Raw genomic sequence first — 20375 nt, 5'->3', positions numbered from 1 at the left:
GGGATGGAGGCAGCAAACCACATTGCCGTGTATGTATCTATGCAACAATCCTGCATGTTCTAAATATATATGCCTATATAAAAATGCAAGATCCAAGCTGGGCGCAGTGGCTCACACTTGTACTCCCAACACTTTGGGAGGCCGAGACAGGAAGATTGGTTGAGCCCAGGAGTTCGAGATCAGCCTGCTCAATATAGTGGGACCCCGTCTCTATAAGGAAAAAAAAAATAGCCAGGTCTGATGGTACACAACTATTGTTCCAGCTACTTGGGAGGCTGACGTGGCAGGATCACTTGAGCCCAGGACGTTAAGGCTGCAGTGAGCTGAGATTGTGCCACTGCACTGCACTCTAGCCTGGGCAGCCAAGCAAGACCCTGTCTCAAAAAACAGAACAAAACAAAACAAAAAACAAATGTAAGAACCACCGTCCTACTCTAGATTTATTTCAGTTTTATAGCATAATTGAATATATCCTCATTAGTTCCTATCAGTCTAGTTAATAGTAACATTAGCCCAACTTTAAAATAAAAATAACCAATTACATTTAGAAAGTGATTTTTCTTTTTTTCTTTCTTTCTTTTTTTTTTGAGATAGGGTCTCACTCTCCCACTTAGGCTGAAATGCAATGGCCTGGCCTGATCTCAGCTCACTACAACCTCTGCCTCCCGAGCTCAAGTGATCCTCCCGCCTCAGCCTCCCGAGTAGCTAGGACAACAGGCATGCACCACCACACCTGCCTGATTTTTTTTTTGTATTTTTGATAGAGATGGGATTTTGCCATGCTGCCCAGGCTGGTCTTGAACTCCTGAGCTCAAGAGATCTGATTGCCTTGGCCTCCCAAAGTGCTGGGATTACAGGCGTGAACCACTGTTGCACCCGGCCCATTTCTGTTTTGTGAAAGAACTTCACCATGCCATCTTATTTTAATTCCCCCACAAGCCAATGAGGTAGATGATATTATGTTTCTTTTACAACTGCAGGAACTAAAGGGAAGGCACAGTAACTGGTAAGTAGTAGCATTTTTTGGTTTTGTGTGATTAATTGAGGCCCAGGGAGGCAAATTAACTTGCCCAAACTCATAAAACTGATTTGTTCCAGAGGCACAAATCACTGTGTTAGTGATATTTCTACTACCTCATTTTGCTTTGGAAAGGCAGACAACCTTACCAGGTGGTAATGTGATGATTCATTCAAACTAAAAATTCACGAGTATAAAGGGATGTATGTGTTAAGAGAACATTTTTTATTTTAAACTGAAAGTAGTCAAAACCACAAAGCCTAGGAATCCCTTCGGCATTTTCACTGTGTAGTGTACTTTAGAAGTAGGGTTGCATCCATGAACTTCTGAGTCATATTGAAACTTGACTACCTAAGTTTCATCCCAATTAAAAACTAGGTGCAAATGGAGTTATACACAATGCAGGTAAATATATATACCTGTACTTGTAGATAACATTTTATACATGTTTTTCTGTTCTATACATGTTGCATTGTAGTTTGTCTCCCCTATGAGTGGAAACTAATTAGGACTTGGGCTTCATTATTTCCTTTTCTTTATACATCCTTTTTCCACTCCCTGGGTTGATCTGTACCTTTGGCACTAATATCTCAGAACAACTTTCTATAGCTTATCCTTATGCAGCTTTTAGGGCATAATGGATTACTGGCACAATTCACGTGGAGTTTCTTATATCTATTCGCTGAGTGGAGTGGTGTGTGCTTGTAGTCCTAGCTACTTGGGAGGCTGAGATACGTAGATCACTTGAGCCCAGGAGGTTGGGGCTGTAGTGAGCTGCTATCACACCACTGTACTCCAGCCTGGGTGACACATTGAGACCCTATTTCAAGAAAAGAAAATGAATTTGAGGAAAAAGTAGATTTAATTTTTCAGATAGCTTCAACCTTTAAAAATTAAAAAGTTGATTTATTCTTTTAAAGTCATACATTCATTCAGCTAACATTGAGGACCTACGTTATACTGAACATTATTTTAGATTTTGAGAGTATGGGTAAGAAAAGATTCTCTTTTCTCCGAAGTAGCTCACATATTTTTCTCCTCCTGCATTCTTGCTCCCCTTCTTTGTATCTCCCAACTTCCCATTCCAGCTAGTTACTGATTTCTGTCCAATCTTTTGATCAAGTTTCTTGTAATCTAATACCTAGAATTTTTTTCTAACATTGGCTCCAGTAATGAGTAGTAGTCAGCTTCAGTAATGAGGAGCTCATTATCTTTACCTGGCTTCCCCCTAAAAGCATAGAGAGCTTGACGCAGAGGCCTGGGAGCAGAGGTAGTTGAAGTGGAAGCAAGAGTGAGGGACAAAGAAAATGATCAATGCAGGGAGTGGAAAAGGAGTGAAATGGGAAAGGAGGAAAAGCCAATATTTGGATGCTTTATTTAGTTGGCCAATGCTCAGACAACTGGTTTAATCATGCTGGAGCTTCTGAAGAGCTTTATGAAATGTGACTGAGAACTATCCATCTGGAAGCTGAACAGTGGAAGAATTTATTCAGCAACTCTTTTACCACGTATATGTTTTAATTGGTTCTTTTAAAATTATTTTCATTATTTTATTGATATTTTCTCATTGGTGAGACATTGTTCTTAGTCTTTCCTTAGTTCTTTAGACATAGCGTCTCCTTGAGCATGGGCTATTGTTTCCTGTGTCTTAGTGTGCCTCATAATTTTTTGTGGAAAAGTGAACATATAAAATGATGTGGCAACTCTAGAAATTAGATTTTTTTCCCTTCCCCAGGGTGGTTGTTATTGTTTGCTTGTTTATTGATCTTTTGGACTAATTTTATAAAGTGTGTATTTTTTGTTGTTAGAAGCCACGGAAGCTTCCGGTAGGTTTGCTTAGTGGGCAGCTAATGACTGAATGATGATTTAATTTAAATAATTCAAACCAATAAGTCTTCCAGCTTTTGCTGCTGGTCGTTGTGTGTATTGGGATATGCTTTTAACAACGTTCACCTAGGCAGATGACCATCATGCCTTATCTTTCTCTTCCTACTTAGGCTAAGCAGGAAGTGAGAGATTAGGAACTTCTTAAGTCCTTCATGGGCCCAGGCATAGCTTGGAACATGCACATATCCCTTTTTATGACCCATGTCTTTCTAGATTTATGTTACAACTTTTTAAAGCCCCCTATGGGCATGTGATTGTCCATTAACAATTATTCTGATTATTATTTCGAGATGGAGTCTCTCTTTGTCGCCCCGACTGCAGTGCAGTGGTGTGATCACTGCTCACTGCAGCCTCAACCTCTTGGGCTCAAGCAATCTTGCCACCTCAGCCTCCTGAGTAGCTTCGACCACAGGCATACACTACCTCACATGGCCATTTTTTATTTTTATTTTTATTTTATTTATTTATTTATTTTTTTGAGACGGAGTTTCGCTCTTGTTACCCAGGCTGGAGTGCAATGGCGCGATCTCGGCTCACCGCAACCTCCGCCTCCTAGGTTCAGGCAATTCTCCTGCCTCAGCCTCCTGAGTAGCTGGGATTACAGGCACGCGCCACCATGCCCAGCTAATTTTTTGTATTTTTAGTAGAGATGGGGTTTCACCATGTTGACCAGGATGGTCTCGATCTCTTGACCTCGTGATCCACCCGCCTCGGCCTCCCAAAGTGCTGGGATTATAGGCGTGAGCCACCATGCCCAGCCTATTTTTTTTTTTTTTAAAGATGGGGTCTCGCTATGTTGCTCAGGCTGGTCTCGAACTCTTGGGCTCAAGCCATCCTCCAGCCTCAGCCTCCCAAAGTGCTGGAATTATAGGAATGAGTCACCACGCTTGGCCTATTCTTCAATTTTATTTAATTAATTATTATTATTATTTTTTTAACCAAGTGTTCTGGTCAGCCTCTTGTTAATTTTAGCTTGTCACACTGCTTCTGGCCACCATAATCTTAAACGATTTCAGATGCAGGTACCCCAATAGCAGTGTTGTTTTCACAGAATGAATTTTAAGTCAGAACAAACGAAGACAAATTTTGAGTATAGAGCTTACAGGACATGTTGAACTGGATACAGAGTGGCAGTTTTCTGGGGTAGGGCCTTATGAAGATTCAACCGCATTCTGCCTTTTCCAGTGGCTGCCAAGCTGTTGATTCTCACAGCTATTGTAGCTGTGTGACTGTTGGTTTTCAATGTTACTGCAGAGATGGAGATGGTGCTTTGATTAGGATACCTTAATATTCCAAAAAGATCACTGTCCTTATAGAGATTCGGTCTTTTTAAAATTAAATAAACAGTATTCAGATTGTTAAGCCTTTTATGAAAGAATATTTACAATACATTTATCTGGCAAAAGGCTTGTTTCCAGAATACATAAAGAAATCTTATAGTTTAATAATAAGACAACTCAATTATAAAAAGGGCAAGAGATTTGAACAGACCCTTCTTGAAAAAAAGATACTGGAAATGGTCAATAAATATATGACGTTCATACCGTTAGTTATCAGGAAAATGCAAATTAAAACTAGTGAGATACCATTACACACTCATTAGAAGGACTAAAATGAAAATAAATAGATAAATAAATAAATAGTCAAGTGTTGCCAAGCGTATGGGTTAACTGAAATTCTCCTATAGAATGTAAAATGGTATAATCATATTTGAAAAAAAAATGCCCATTTATTTTATAAAAGATAGTTAAAATCATTTTTATTTGACACATATTTATATATATTTATGGGATACAATGTGATATTTCAATACATGTATGGGTGTAATGATCAAATCAGAGTAATTAGCATGACCTAAGATGTTTATCATTTCTTTGGGTAACATTTAAAATCCTGTTTTCTGTCGATTTGAATATAGACAATAAAATATTGTTAACTACAGTCACACTGCATTGCGATATAAAGTGGAACTTTTTCTTTTATCTAGCCATAATTTTGTATACATTAACCAACTCTTCTTTGTTTCTTTGAGACAGGCCTAACCAACTGCTGTTTATCCCCTGCTCCTCCCTATCCTTCCAAGCCTCTAATAACCACTACTCTATTCTCTACTTCTATGAGATCAGTTTTTTTAGCTCCCACATATGAGTAAGAGCATGTGGTATTTATCTTTCTTGTCCCTGGCTTATTTTAGTTGACATAATGTCTTCAAGGCTTATCCATGTTGCCATGAATGCCAGGATTCATGCTTTTTAATTGCTGAATAGTATTTCACTGTGTATATATTTTACATTTTCTCTCCTTCCTTCCTCCCTTCCTGCCTTTCTTTCTTTCTTTCTTTCTTTCTTTCTTTCTTTTTCTTTCTTTCTTTCTTTTTTTTTTTCTTTCTTTTTTTCTTTTCTTCCTTCATTTTTTTGAGATGGAGTTTCGCTCTTGTCGCCCAGGCTGGAGTGCAGTGGCATGATCTCAGCTCACTGCAACCTCCGCCTCCTGGGTTCAAGTGATTCTCCTGCCTCAGCCTCCCAAGTAGTTGGGATTACAGGCGTGTACCAACACGCCCAGCTAATTTTGTAATTTTTTTTTTAGTAGAGATGGGGTTTTACCATATTGGTCAGGCTGGTCTCAAACTCCTGTTGTCAAGTGATCCACCCGCCTTGGCCTCCCAAAGTGAAGGGATTACAGGGGTGAGCCACTGTGCCCAGCCCATTTTCTTTATTCATTTATATACTGATGGACCCTTAGGTTGATTCCATATTTTGGCATTGGGAGTAGGTGCTGCAATAAAAATGATGCTGATATCTCTTTGACATACTGATTTTGGGGTCTTTTGTGATTCCGGATAAATTTTAGCATTTGTTTTTATATTTCAGTGAAGAATGCCCTTTGCATTTTGCTAGGGATTGCACTAAAGTATAGATTGTTTTGGTTAGTATGTTCGTTTTAACAATATTAATTTTTAAAATTCATGAACATGGGATATCTTTTCCTTATTTTTGTGCATCCTATTCACTTTCCTTCATCAGTGTTTTATAGTTTTCCATGTGTAGATATTTTACTTCCTTGGTTAAATTTATTCCTAGGCATTTTTTTGTAGCCATTGCAAATGTGATTACTTTCTTTTCTTAATTTTTATTTTTTTAAGTTACAGGGTCTCACTGTCACCCAGGCAGGAGTACAATAAATAGCATGATCATAACTCACTGTAGCCTTGAACTCCTGGGCTCAATCAGTCCTCTCACCTCAGCCTCTCAGGTAGCTGGGACTACAGGTTTGCACCACCACGCATGGCTAATTTCAAGAATTTTTGTGTGTGGAGGCAGGATCTCACTATATTGCCCAGGCTGATTGTGAACTCCTGACCTCAAGCAATCCTCCTGCCTTGGCCTCCCAAAGCTCTGAGATTAAAGGCATGAGCCACTGCAACCTGCCTGTGATTGCTGCTTTTTTGATTCTCTCTCTCTCTCTCTCTCTGTCTCTTTTCTTTCTTTCTTTCTTTCTTTCTTTTTTTGGAGTCTCTCTCTGTTGCCCAGGCCGGAGTGCAGTGGCAGGCTCTTGGCTCTCTCCAAACTCTGCCTCCTGGATTCAAGCAATTCTCCTGCTTCAGCCTCCCAAGTAGCTGGGGCTACAGGTGCATGACACCACACCTGGCTAATTTTTATATTTTTAGTAGAGACAGGGTTTCACCATGTTGGCCAGGCTGGTCTCGAACTCCTGACCTCAAGTGATCTGCTCTCCTTGGTCTCCCAAAGTGCTGGGTTTATAGGCGTGAGCCACTGCGCCTGGCTCTTGATGTCTTTTTAGCTAAATGTGGCACTTAGGTTATGTATACTTATCAATATACCATGTAACTCATGCATTGGAGAAATGAAAACATATATCCTGAAGAGGCTTGTGCATTAATTTTCATTGAAACTTTATTCACAATGGTGGAAAACTGGAATAAACACTAATGTCCATGAACAAATGATGAATAAACACATTGTGTTATATTTACATAATGGAGTGCTACTTAGCAACAAAAGGAATAAATTACTGATACAAGTGATAACATGGATGAATTTTAAAAGCATTGTGCAAACTTAAATGATTCTGATACAAAGGAGTCTATTTTGTATGATTCTATTTTTATGAAACTCTAAAGAAATATTGAGATGAAAAACAGGTGTCTACACTATACCAATTAATTAACCTTGTTCATATTCTACCTCATTCCCTTAAAGGTCACTATCCAACTACATTCTATGATGAGTAAGGGAAAGGTGAAGTAAAGACATTGTGAAAGACACATACATAAGTAAGATGAAAGAGAGAGAACCCTAAAAGCTGGACTGAAAAATATTGACATAGTGGCAGGGTGGACGGGTATGGGGAAGATAAAATTATGAGTTCACATTGTTTGTAGTGATATAGTGAATATTTTAAGATGATGAGGAATTAAATGTGTCACACACGACAAGCATTTCTAGGTTATATATGGATTCTTTGTAGTCTAGAAGTCATCCACTTCACTTATTTATCTAAAATATATGAGTCTTTTCCAGGACTTTTCTCAGCACAGGGGGCAACTATATGGAAGCTTGTTTCCAGAAGAGCTATGAATTTATGCTTGTTCAGTTTTTGGATTTTTTTGAGATGGAGTCTTGCTCTGGCACCCAGGCTGGAGTGCAGTAACATGATCTCAGCTCACTGCAACCTCTGCCTCCGGGGTTCAAGTGATTCTCCTGCCTCAGCCTCCTGAGTAGCTGAGACTACAGGTGCCCAAGACCACACCCAGCTAATTTTTGTATTTTCTAGTAGAGATGGGGTTTCACTAAGTTGGCCAGGCTGGTCTCGAACTCCCAACCTCAGTTGATCTGCCTGCCTCAGCCTCCCAAAGTGCTGGGATTACAGGAGTGAGCCACCACACCCGGCTGCTTGTTTATATTTTTGAATGGAATTTGTGTGCATTGTTTCATTTTTTTGTTCGTTTGATTGTAAGGTGAGGGCAGTATTTCCTACTTTTAGGTAGTTGGGAGCAGTAAATGGAAATGTTTGTGGAAAGTTCTTCATAGATGTTCAAGGCCTGTTGTAGATACAGTGTTTTAAAGACCCAGAGTCTGGAGGAAAGAAGAGATAGGTAGAAATAATGAAAAGGGAGACTAGTTGCAACTTCTTCCTTACCTTTTTTTCAAAATACAACAAATGTTGAAGATTGTAGTATTTGTGGTTTTTGAAATTTTGAGATAATTTTAAGAAGAGGAATAATTAATAACTGTTCATCTCTTGGCTCAAGTAATATTTAGGAAATACTAGTATGTGTAGAAGAGCAACACAATAAATGTTTTTATTTAATTTCCCTGAGCATAACAGAGAGCAGATGGGGAATTCTGGGCCTGCCCTGTTTTACTACTAGCCAAGGAGAGCAGAGGAAAGCAAGTGTTTTCCAGACATGGAGCCAGTTTTGTGTTCTCATTGCTGATGTACTGTGAAGGGATTTGAAGGGTGTGCATGCACTTGTCACATTCATGTGGCTTAGATTTGTAGTGGAAAATGTGGTTCTAGATTGTCAACATTGTGAGAAGCCATGGTAACCTGGTCTGTGTAAAAATGTCGTTATTATTGTTATTACTGTTTTCAGTGATTTGTTCAAATAGTTAAGACTTAAAATTCTGAAAACAAGTATTTCTGAAAATGAGACAAAGACAAAATGCTAAAAAATTCTTGGCATATAATTTGTTTTAGCCAAATGCTTGAGCTTGTTTTATTGTGTCTTTGGTTAACTGTGATGGCTTTTCATTAAAAGGACCAAGTGCAGTTGCTTGCCTTGTCTCCATTTTCCTTGGTGAGAGCAAACACTCAGGCTCAGTAAGTGCATGCCTATGATAGGTTTGAAAATGCAGGATGAGGAGGGTGATGAAACTAAGGAGAGAAAGAAGAAATTGGAAAGGAGAACCAAAAATAACCAACAAGCTTAAGCTTTCCTAGAATATAGTCTAACAGGTTACCTTAGTTGGTAAGAGCAGTGTGCCTCAAAGTTAAAGAGTGTATGAATACCCTGGGGCTTGTACAAACATGTAATTTCTGATTGATTAAGTCTAGGGTAGGGCTGGGCAATGTGCATTTCCTTCCATCTCCCAGGTGATGATGATGCTGCTGGCCTTAGAACCACTCTTGGAGTATAACAAGGGTCAAAAGTTGGGTTGGACCTCTTAGCGGGAACATTAAAAAAAAATCTCAGTAAAGATAACTTCTCAAAAGTATAGCTAAACATGATTTAATTTTATACCAACTTGTATACTAAAATATATTCTAAAATTCAAAATCATTGACCAAAAATAAAAGCTTTTGTCTGGCCATTTCACCCTGATTGTTTTCATTCATTGCTTCCTTAGATATTAGGTCTCTTGACAAATATTCTGTGAACAAGTTAAGTCTCTTCATCTTCCAGATAGCATCTTAACCCAGGCTGTCATCTGCTTAACATGGAAAATGTCCAGCTGGTACCTGTATTGTCATGGATAGGGCTCTGGAGAAGCACACAGACCACCTGACTTCTATTTCCAGCTTTGCCACCCAGCTCTGGGACTTTGAACTCCACATATATAAAATGGAAAGCAGCTAGTGTATTGCCCATAAAATAGGGGTTTAGGAAATGCGTAAGGAGACCCTCTTAAGGGTGTAACTAAGTGGTTTCATGTCATCCATGCTTTGAGTAGAACAGGTCAGAGAGGAGAAGTGTTGAGGATGAAAACATGTCCCATAACTTTTAAGGACTTTACTGAGCTGTCCCATCCTTTCTTCTTGTGATATTAGTTGCTCAAACTTTCTTCTACTGCATGTCTAATCTTTTGTTTTATTTCATTTAAATGCAAGTTGCAACCTGCTTAGAGCACTTACCTTTGGTTTTCTTTTATCTGTTCTTGGAGAGATGGGGAAATAGATCAAAGCATAGCATTGTTGACCATTTCTCTTGTTACCCTTCCTTTGCAGATTATTCCTCTGCTGTTCAGAAATTTTCCCAGACGCTGCAGTCATTTCAGTTTGATTTCATTGGAGACACTCTGACTGATGATGAAATTAACATTGGTAAGTCTTCAGCTATGTGTGGTCACATACCTCTTGAGGCAGCCCTGAGACCATGTAGTCTTTTTGATTTGTAGATACAGAGCACTTGGACATCTTCATCCACTGTGGTCTAATGTCAAGGTCCTGGGAGGTTTCTTAGGAAGGATAAGGAAACTTTCCCTGCCAGTCCCATTTCCCCCTCAAACAACCACAATCAAAAGATACCCTTAAACTTCTACTGAGGTTTTTTACTCAGGCAGTCTGCAAGTAACCTTTTCTTTAAAGCGTATTTTCCTAAATGATACATTCAAAGGGATTTTTTTTGTTTATTTTTCAAAATGGTTGGAGTTAGATTCTTCTAAGGAACAAATTTCCCTAGAAATCTCTCTTGGGAACTGGATTTAACAACTCACTCTATTAGTTGTATAATCTTGGACAAGATATTTCTGTCTCTGAGTCTCAGTCTTGTCCTCTGTAAAATGGTGTTGATATCGATCAAAGATGTTAAAAAGAGGAGGTTGAATAGTAGAAGTCAAAAGAAGTTTGTGTTTGTATTAGTTGTTATGAAGTTAAAGAGGAGAGGTTAACAAACCCCGATCCTATTTCAGCTTACTACCTGCTTTTGTAAATAAAGTTTTATTGGAACATATCCATACTCATTTGAGCATTTTCTGTGGTTGTTTTTGTGGCACAAGAGTAGCACTGAGTAGTTAGTAACTGCCACTGGATCGTCCTCGAAGCCTAAAATAGTTATCTTCTGGCCATTTAAGAAAAAGTTTGCTGATTCCTGAGTTAAAGGGCTAGTATAGAACATTTGCTAGATGAGAACACTGAACCAAAGAGCTATTATGAACACTCTGTTGTTACTGGAACAAGTTAGTAACACGGTTATATTTATTAGCTCTGGAACTAAAATATGAAAATGTATTATTATTAATAAATGCCTATTGTAGTCAATTTGAATAATATATTAAAATATATGTTACTTATGGTAGGAAGATATTTCTGCACAGAAGTAGCATATTGGACATGCTTTTGTATTATCCTTTATGACTTTTTCTCTACATATGTCTGTTTTCTTTGTATGCAGTGTAGTTCATACTGAATATATAGTATTTTCTTTCTAACCTATCATTATAAGCATTTTTCCGTCATTTAAAATTTTTCACAAGTTTTATGGGTGGTGGGTATGGGCTTGTTTTGTTCACTGCTGTTTTCCTAGCACATAAAGGAGTGCCTGGCGTATACTAGATGTTCAATGAAATTTTGGCAAATGAATGAATAATGAATACATTCAACTTTTATTACCACAAGAGCGATACTTTATTTACTATTTAGCTATTCTTGGAAATATAGCTTATTTCTATTTTCTGGCTATTTTAAATAATATTGCAATGAATTTTTTTAGATTTAGATTGGTGAGTGTTTTGGTTAAATGTGACTGTGTAACTAGTGAGTGAGATATTTGTATTTGTATTTTTATTACTTTCTTATTCACTCCCTTTTATTTTACTTCAGTACATCTATCCGGGTCCAAGTGCGTGATTTTATTTAAAAGTTAACATTATGGACTCTGGAATCAAGTAACCCAAATTTGAACTCTACCTCTACATCTTAATAGCTCTGTAACTTTGGCAAGTGACTTCACCTCTCTAAGTGTTAATTTTTCTCATCTTGTAAAATGGGAATGAGATAATGCCAAGTGGGTACAGTGTCTAAATGAATACTAGGTATTTCAACATTATTTTTAATGTTGAAATTTTGTTATTATTAATATAAGATATTTTTTATACTTCTTTTTAAAAATAACTGCTACTTGCCTGTCAGTTGGAAGACTGGGAGATACATGGTACATGATATTACGTAAATGGCTCCTTTTTCTGGTACAAGGTTCTGACTTTGAACAGGTACCCATTTATATCAAAGCCACCAACAGACCTGAGACTTTTCTTATGTCTTCCTTTATGGTTAACTTTGAGCCTTAATTCTCTTAAACCCATGAACCCCACCACAAATGTCAATGAGTGCTATGCAGGAAAAAGGGTGTGTGAGCCTGAGCATAATGACTTTTGCTTATGCAAAAGAAATATGACTCCTTGGTGCTGTCAGGTTCCTGTGGGGGTCTGTGGGGCTCCATGAGAGCTGCTGTCTATGACATCTTTGCTGCTTAAGAAAAAAAAAAGGAAAGAAAGAAAGACAGGGTCTTGCTTTGTTTACCAAGGCTGGTCTTGAACTCCTGGGCTCAAGTTATCCTCCTACCACCTTGGTCTCCCAAAGTTCTGTGATTACAGGCATCAGGCACCACACCTGATCTCTTGCTTTTTGGTTTTTTGAGATGGAGTTTCCCGCTGTTGCCCAGGCTGGAGATCAATGGGCTTACTGCAATCCCTGTCTCCCAGGTTCAAGCTATTCTCCTCCCTTAGCTTCCCGAGTAGCTGGGATTACAGGCACCTGCCATCATGCCTGGCTAATTTTTGTATTTTTAGTAGAGACAGGGTTTCACTCTGTTGGCCAGTCTGGTCTCGAATACCTGACCTCAAGTAATCCACCCACCTCGGCCTCCCAAAGTGCTGGGATTACAGGCATGAGCCACTATGCCCAGCCTTTTTGCTTCTTAATGTATGACTTACAATAACTCTTTAACTCAGTGATCATTTGCCTGCCAATTTCAGAATCTCCTACTTATCATTTGACCACTGCGTGTAGGGATGCTGACTTAATGAACTGACTTTTATTATTGAGGACTGAAGAGTGGTTTTGAGAATCTGTTGCCCTGTCATGGTCATTGTCCTCGCTGAATCTCATTTTGAAAGCTGGCAATTGTGGTAGTAGTGAGAGGAAGAGCCAGTGCTCTAGCAGCTGTTGCTGAGGCTCTTTGGAGGCTTTGAGAAAAAATCTTGGGGACCCTACTGGGAGGCTGTTGTTGGGAAAGAGTAGTTACTTTGGAAGCTGAGAATGCAGAGTGTGCCATGCCCTCCTATTGCCAATACTGCTAGCCCCGAGTCAATACCTTTTGTTTCACTGGAAAAATTGCTAAAAGCACACTTTGGATGAAATTGTGATACCCTTTTGGATTTCACATTATATGTACAGAGGGCCTTCCCATAATAAAATTTTCATTATTGGCTCCAAAGCTCACTCAGTAGCATTGACCCCATTGTAGGTACTCAATATTTAGCAGAAATGACAGTGCTTCCTAGAGCTCATGGAGAAAGCCTGAGGATTCTGAAGAGTTCCTCCCCTTGATGATCAGCTCTAGGACTTACCCTGAATAGTTTGTGTCTAACAGGGACAAGTGGGAGGCCATGTGTCATTGATCTGACTGTGACTTTTTTCACTGCAGAGTTAGACATCTATGCCTTCAATTGGCATTGCCTTGTCTTTATCTCTATGTCTCAGTCACCGAAAGAAATCCCAGGTGTTTAAGAAGTCTTGTGTCTTCTTAGATTTGAATTTTATTTGTTAGCTATGGGATCTTGCAACATTAATTGAGCTTGTTGAGCCTCTGTTTTTCCTCATCGGTTTAGTGGGGGAGTATAATCCACCTCACAAGGTCACGAGGAGCAAGTCAGATAATACATATATCAGAGAGTGTCTGTAAATCATTTAGCTCAGTGTCTGGCATATAGTTGGTGCTCAATAATTCATTCTTATTGATTCTACTAGGAACATGGTAGAAGGTAATTTGTGGAAAACAGTGTTGGTTTGAAATTATATTTCCCAAATTAACCAAAGGAAAATGTAGGATTGTGAAATTTCTGTGTTGGCAAGGACCTTAAATGTATTTAGTTCATTATTTCTCGTATAACTTCATATTCAAGTCTTCTGAGGATCTTGTTTATCCCGAGTCACAGGGCCTACCTTATATCCAAAGAATCAGAATCTCTATAGTGGAGCCCAGGGCCTTGATTTTTGCATAGTCTTTATAATATCAGTGAGCATTTTGGAACCCCAGGACAGATCTCAAGCTTTCCCAAACTGTGCTCCTTGGAGCCTCAGTGTCTCCCGTCTTTCATGATCAAATGAAGCAGTGGTTTATATTGGGCTTTCATGTAAGACTTTGCTTGAAAAATGAGATTTCTAGATTAAATAAGAGAAGCAGACACTTTTAGAGATTTCTAGATTAAATAGCAGGTGTCCTTCTAAGCACTTTATATAAACTAATGAGAGAAAGAGAGAGACTAGTAGCAAGTTTACCCCTTAATTCAAAAGAATGGGGAAACTGAGATCCAGAGGTGGGGATGTGATTGTTGAAGGTCCTACACAGCTACATAGTACCACATTTACTATTAGAACCTGATTCTCCTAAGGCCCAATTGATTCATTCAGTAACATTTTATTGAGCATCTGCTGTAAAGCTTGTCCTCATAGAGTTTCCAATCATATATGTTTTAGTATAGGCAAATGACTTGCAATGTCACCATAGTACCAGGAGCTAGAAGGAGGCTTGCTTTCCACATAGGGTTAAGAGAATCTGCTTTTTAAATTTATTTTTATTTTTATTTTTAGTAGAGACAGGGTTTCACTATGTTGGCCAGGCTGGTCTTGAACTCCTGACCTCATGATCCACCTGCCTCGGCCTCCCAGAGTGCTGGGATTACAGGCATGAGCCAACACACCTGGCCACTTTTTTTTTTTGAGGTAGAGTCTCACTCTTTTTGCCCAGGCTGGAGTGCAGTAGCGTGATCTCAACTCACTGCAACCTTTGCCTCCCGGGTTCAAGAGATTCTTCTGCCTCAGTCTCCTGAATAGCAGGGATTACAGGCATGTGTCACCACACCCAGCTAATTTTTGTATTTTCATTAGAGTTGGAGTTTCACCATGTTGGCCCGGCTGGTCTTGAACTCTTGACCTCAGGTGATCCACCCGCCCTGGCTTACCAAAGTGCTGGGATTACAGGCATGAACCACTGTGCCCAGCCAGCTTACTCTTTTCTCAGGATCCCTTATGTGTATTTTTGTTCTATAGTGAATAGATAGAGAGTGTTCACTAAATGACATAAACAAGGGATTCAGAGACATAGAACACATCTTCCTGCCCTCAAGGAGCTCATAGTCTATTAAAGGAGGCAGATGAGTAAATAGACAATGACAACACAATGTGGTAAGAACTATGGCAGAGGTAAGCACATGGTAGCCCCTCATTCAGATTGGCGTGTGTATGTATTGGGGGACAGGATGATGGGGAGAATAAACAAGGAAACCTTCTCAGAGAAGTGATATCTGAGTCAGTTCCAGGGTTAGGGTGAGACAAGGCAGGTGGCTAGGGCTCAGATTTAAGGAGGCACTTACTCTCAGGATTGTGCAAGTACAGGCTGGCACTTGAGAGTGAATATACCTCCTTAAAGTTTGCAGCCTAGGTACCTGGGGATTATTTGGTGATGTTCTTCAGAGAGCCTAATATTTTAACCTCGAATTTCAGTCTTGTTATCACCAGAGCACAGCATCCATCAGGAGAACCCCGATAGCATAGTTCTTTTCTTCTGTGTATCTACCTTGCTACCTCTTTTCCAGAAAATGTCACCCATTGGGTTGTAGTGGGTTTTTTGTTTATGTCAGGAGGAACAAAAACAGTGTTCTAAATCTCAGACTGTAAATCACATTTCCACTCCAGTTATTCTAAAATATTTAAAGAAACATCTTTGTGAACCAAGAAGATTGATTTAAGGTCAGACTTGAAGATAGAAAGTTCCATCAGCCACCCATTACTGCTTTCTGAGAGATGAGGGTTCAACATTGTTAGTCCCCCAATCCTGATTTTTGTTCAATGTGAATATTCTTCATTGCTAAACAACTCACAGCAGATCATAAACCTCTTGGTTGGGATAAAGAAGGACCTAAGAAATAGTCTCTTGAGGGCTTTTCTTGGTATTTTTCTCTACAAAACCAGTTGAAGTATCCTTTGAGAAGTGGTGGCAAATGTCAGTTGTTTTAGAGTCCTGGAGGTCAGGTATTTTAAAAGAGGAATGGCTAAAATGAAAAAAATAAGTACTAATATAAAATATTGTGTTTAAGTAAAGAGCCAGGAGTTGAATTTTAAAGGTTCGTGATTTTCATGAGCTTGGTGGGGAAAAATCTTTTGGTTATACGTCTCGAAGCTCTTAAGCATATATGTCAGTGCGTTTGGTGACATTGTTCACCATAGTGGTTATCTTTCGTATGGGGCATGCATGAACCAAATATTTTGCCAGACTTTCTTAGTGCAGGCAATAGCTTTTCCGGGGAACATTCTAGCCCAATGCACATTCTGCTGTGGTGATAAGCTCTTGGAGGTTTATATCAAGTTGTTGGGCTTGAATTCATAGAGCTTCTTCTCAGATCTTGGGGAAAAGAGACAATACAAGGTAATCAGAAGTCTCTGTTGGGATCTGGGCAGTCAGGTTTTAGTTCTTCATGACTCAAAGTTATAGGTGAAGGTGATAATCGTGTTTGGTACCATGCCTCATGCCTGTAATCTCAGCACTTTGGAAGACCAATGTGGGTGAATCACTTGAGCCAAGGAGCTGAAATACTTTCAGGGAAGCATCAGATTAAAACATAAAAACTTATGTATAGATGAGAAAAGACTTAAAATGGCAGTGGCTAACTTATTAAGGAATCATTTTCAAAAGTGGAAGACTTGATAATATTTTATTACAAGAAGAATAATGCAACTGAAAAGCATAAGGGGGTTATGTGGCATATAAAAAATAAGAAATATCAATCCAAAAAAGATTTTACAAAAAATCTATAATTATAATAACCCTATTTTCAAAGAAGAGTGAGTATTAAATTTAATTTATAAAAACTGATGAACACAACCTTTATAAAGAAAAAAGCCTTCAAACATAACGTAATAATTCTGATATAATATATCATGAATATACCAAGCTTATAGTTAGAATATACCAAGAATATCAAGTAAAGCTGTGCTCAGTGATTCATACCTGTAATCCCAGCTACTCAGGAGGCTGAGGTGGGAGGATTGATTGAACAACCCCCAGCCACCCAAAAGGATATCAAATAAAAGAGATTGAAAAATCTTAATAAAACATACCATGGAAAGCAAGAACATTGATGGTTCTCTATCAACTTCCTGCATAGCATTCAATTTCTGGAGTATGTACATCAGTAACATTTAATCCATTTAAGCTAGGGAAGTCTAAACATCTCTTTTGATTACACAGTGCTTCCTATGCAACTCAGACAATAAAACAAAAAGCACCGAAACTCTGCACTAGACAGTTAAGGAAGTTATTGCCATAGGGGGAACCTTTGTTAGTGAGCAACACCTCAAAGAAAAGGAAAGAAATTGGGGTTATTGTAGAGGCAGGTAAACAAGGGAGTCACCTGCAAATCTTATGGGAGGCATGAAGAAGGATGGAGATTGTTGTTATATATGAGGTGGTCCTTTGCAGTCTAGCCATTTTTCAGAACATAGAAGGATGTGGGATTTCTTAATACTGGCTGCTTTCCTGGACCCCTGGTCTCAGTTCCATACTGTCAGTGGTCTGGGATTCACAAAGCAGAGCACAACCCAGTGTGCTTTCAAAGCTCCTAGACCTTCTGAGGTTCCACTGAGAAATTCGAGTGAAGAAGATGGCACCCATGCAGCATGAGGAGACTGCTGAACATGAGTCCCCTATTCTCATGGGCTTTTTATACCTTTTTGCCTATTTCTCATCTGACTGATCTGGAGACTGACTGCTGGTTAAGTGCCAGCCAGGGTCAAGTAAAAGATACAAAATGATCCCAAGATGTTCCTATTAATTGAGAGATTAGTGAAGTGAGTGTTATTTTCTCAGGAACATCATTTGGCAGGCCCCCACTTCAGGCCTGTCTGCCATTTACTCTTTCTTCCTCAATAAGGTCTCCTGGACTCCAGTAATCTTTCACTCTGAGCTCTCCTCTCTATCCTGTTCTTGCCACCATATTGTATCCATAGCAATGACCCTTATATCTTGTCTTACTTTTCTTTATGGGGATATGGTAGGATTTAGACACATGGTCTTAGATTTGGCTGGACCTGAGTTCAGACTCTGACCTGTTGTTTACTGGCTACATGATCATAGGCAGTTTTCATTAAAAAAATTAGTAATTGAGCTTATTGGTATCTTTGCATTATAATATAAACACACTTTATTATAAAAATATGGAAATAGACAAAAAAGATTATTGTTAGCTGCCATATACTGAGCCCCTACTGTGTGTATACCGCTTCGTGTATACTATCTAATTCTCAGAGCAATTTTAAGGAGGTAGAATGAGGCTAATGAAGGTTAAGAAACTTGTCCAGGATCTCATAGCTAATAAGTAGCTTAAGTGGGATTTTTTTTTTTTTTTGAATTAGGGTCTTGCTCTGTTGCACAGGCAGGAGTGCAGTGGTGGGATCGTGGCTCACTGCAGCCTCGACCTCCCAGGCTCATTTGATTTTCCCATCTCAGCCTCCCGAGTAGCTGGGATGCACACCTCACCCAGCTAATTTTTGTAGTTTTTGTTGTTATTGTTTTGTTTTATTTATTTATTTATTTATTTATTTATTTATTTGGAGTTGGAGTCTTGCTCTGTTGCTCAGGCTGGAGTGCAGTGGCACAATCTCAGATCATTGCAGCCTCCACCTCCCATGTTCAAGTGATTCTCTTGCCTCAGCCTCTTGAGTAGATGGGATTACAGGTGCCTACCACCATGCCTGGCTAATGTTTTTATTTTGGGTAGAGATGGGGTTTCACCATGTTGACCAGGCTAGTCTCGAACTCCTGACCTCAAGTGATCCACCGGCCTCGGCCTCCTAAAGTGCTGGCATTGCAGGTGTGAGCCATGATGCCTGTCCCTAATTTTTGTAGCTTTTTTTGTAGAGTTGGGTTTCATCATGTTGCCCAGACTGATCTTGAGCTACTGGGCTCAAGCAATTTGCCTGCCTTGGCTTTCCAAAGTGGTGGGATTATAGGCATGAGCCACCATGCCCAGCTTTAAGTGGGACTTTAGACTTTAAAGCATTTCATTTTTTACTTTAAAATTTACTCATATATGCACTCCACAAAGAATCACATTTATTTATTTATTTATTTATTTATTATTTGAGATGGAGTCTTACTCTGTCACCCAGGCTGGAGTGCAATGGCATGGTCTCAGCTCACTGCAACCTCCGCCTCCTGGGTTCCAGCTATTCTCCTGCCTCAGCCCCCAAGTAGCTGGGATTACAGGCATGCGCCACCATGCTTTGCCAATTTTTGTATTTTTAGTAGAGATGGGGTTTCTCCTTATTGGCCAGGATGGTCTCGAACTCCTGACCTCGTGATCTGCCTGCCTTGGCCTCCCAAAGTGCTGGGATTATAGATGTCAGCCACTGCCCCTGGCCAAGAATCACAATTATTTTGGTGTATTTTTTTCTTGGCTTTTTTGGGGATCAAAACACAATTTTCTGCATATAGTTGTACTTGTGTACAATTGTTGTGTGCAGATTTTTATATTCTGCTTTTTAAAAATAGTGTGACACTCTAGCTATTTTGTTATGTCCAGAAAATTTTGTGTTATTTCTTTTTAATAGGTTCAATAATAGTCCATTAAGTGAACATACTTAATTATTTCCCAATCATTGGACATTTTATGTGTTTTCATTTATTCATCATCAGTAATAATGTTGAATGCCTACCTTTAGATATAAAGATTTATCCCCCTGTATTCAGAATTAGTTCTGTTTGTTTGTTGTAGAGGGGTCTCACTTTGTTGCCAGCAGACATTTGAGCAATCCTTCTGCCTTGGCCTCCCAAAGTGTTGAGATTACAGTTGTTTTCCACCATGACAATCCCATGATTAGGTTTTAGGTATGGTTTCCCAGATATGAATTTACAATGTAAAAGAGTATAGATAATTTTAAGCTGTTTGATCCACATAGTCAATTTTTATTAGAAATTTACAATATTTTTTGGAAGACAATACATAACACTGTAATTTATATGATCTTGCTAAATTAAACCTCAGTTTTGTCATCACTAAAGTTATAATGATGAATAATAAAAAATTTGAGAAGCATATACCATATTGCTTTTCCCTTCTCACTTCTCTTTTTGTAACTTATTCTCTGAAATTTTTCAAGGATAATGTTCTCTTGCTGTCGTCTTAAAAAAAAAAATCTTTGACTGCTAAACATTATTGAGGAATATTGCAGTAAGTTTTCTAAGCCATGCTTTGTGGTGGTGTTAGGGCAGGGGATGTTGCTATTATTGATGGTATTGTTGTTGGTTATGGTTATGTAGACCTGTTTTCTTCCATTTCCTAGGAATTTTCTTAGCCCCCAGTCCTAGTATCTGAAGAGAGGGCAAAAAGACTCTCCTTAATGACTTTGTGCTCCTTAATGACTATTCTCTCCCATACTCTGTAATGGACAGTCTGATCTCCTCACTAAAGCTTTTATTGTCTTCCTATTAATTCTAGAGAGCCATTTGCAG

At 38.9% G+C, this 20375-nt stretch overlaps 1 protein-coding gene across 4 annotated transcripts in view; it reads left to right on the top strand.

Annotated features, from left to right (window-relative positions):
* The window catches only part of OPHN1 (oligophrenin 1), a 386576-nt gene that overhangs the window by 123839 nt on the left and 242362 nt on the right, over positions 1-20375 (top strand). For all 4 annotated transcript variants that reach the window (XM_032255831.1, XM_032255830.1, XM_032255828.1 and 1 more), the window contains one exon: positions 9875-9970. In XM_032255831.1, the coding sequence (XP_032111722.1) occupies positions 9875-9970 (96 nt within the window). The remainder of the gene's footprint in view (positions 1-9874; positions 9971-20375) is intronic.

Source organism: Sapajus apella, unplaced genomic scaffold (genome assembly GCF_009761245.1).
Source record: "Sapajus apella isolate SASKATOON/1434 unplaced genomic scaffold, GSC_monkey_1.0 scaffold91, whole genome shotgun sequence".
Classification (NCBI taxonomy): Eukaryota; Metazoa; Chordata; class Mammalia; order Primates; family Cebidae; genus Sapajus; species Sapajus apella.
This window is presented reverse-complemented; position numbering and strand designations above follow the sequence as displayed.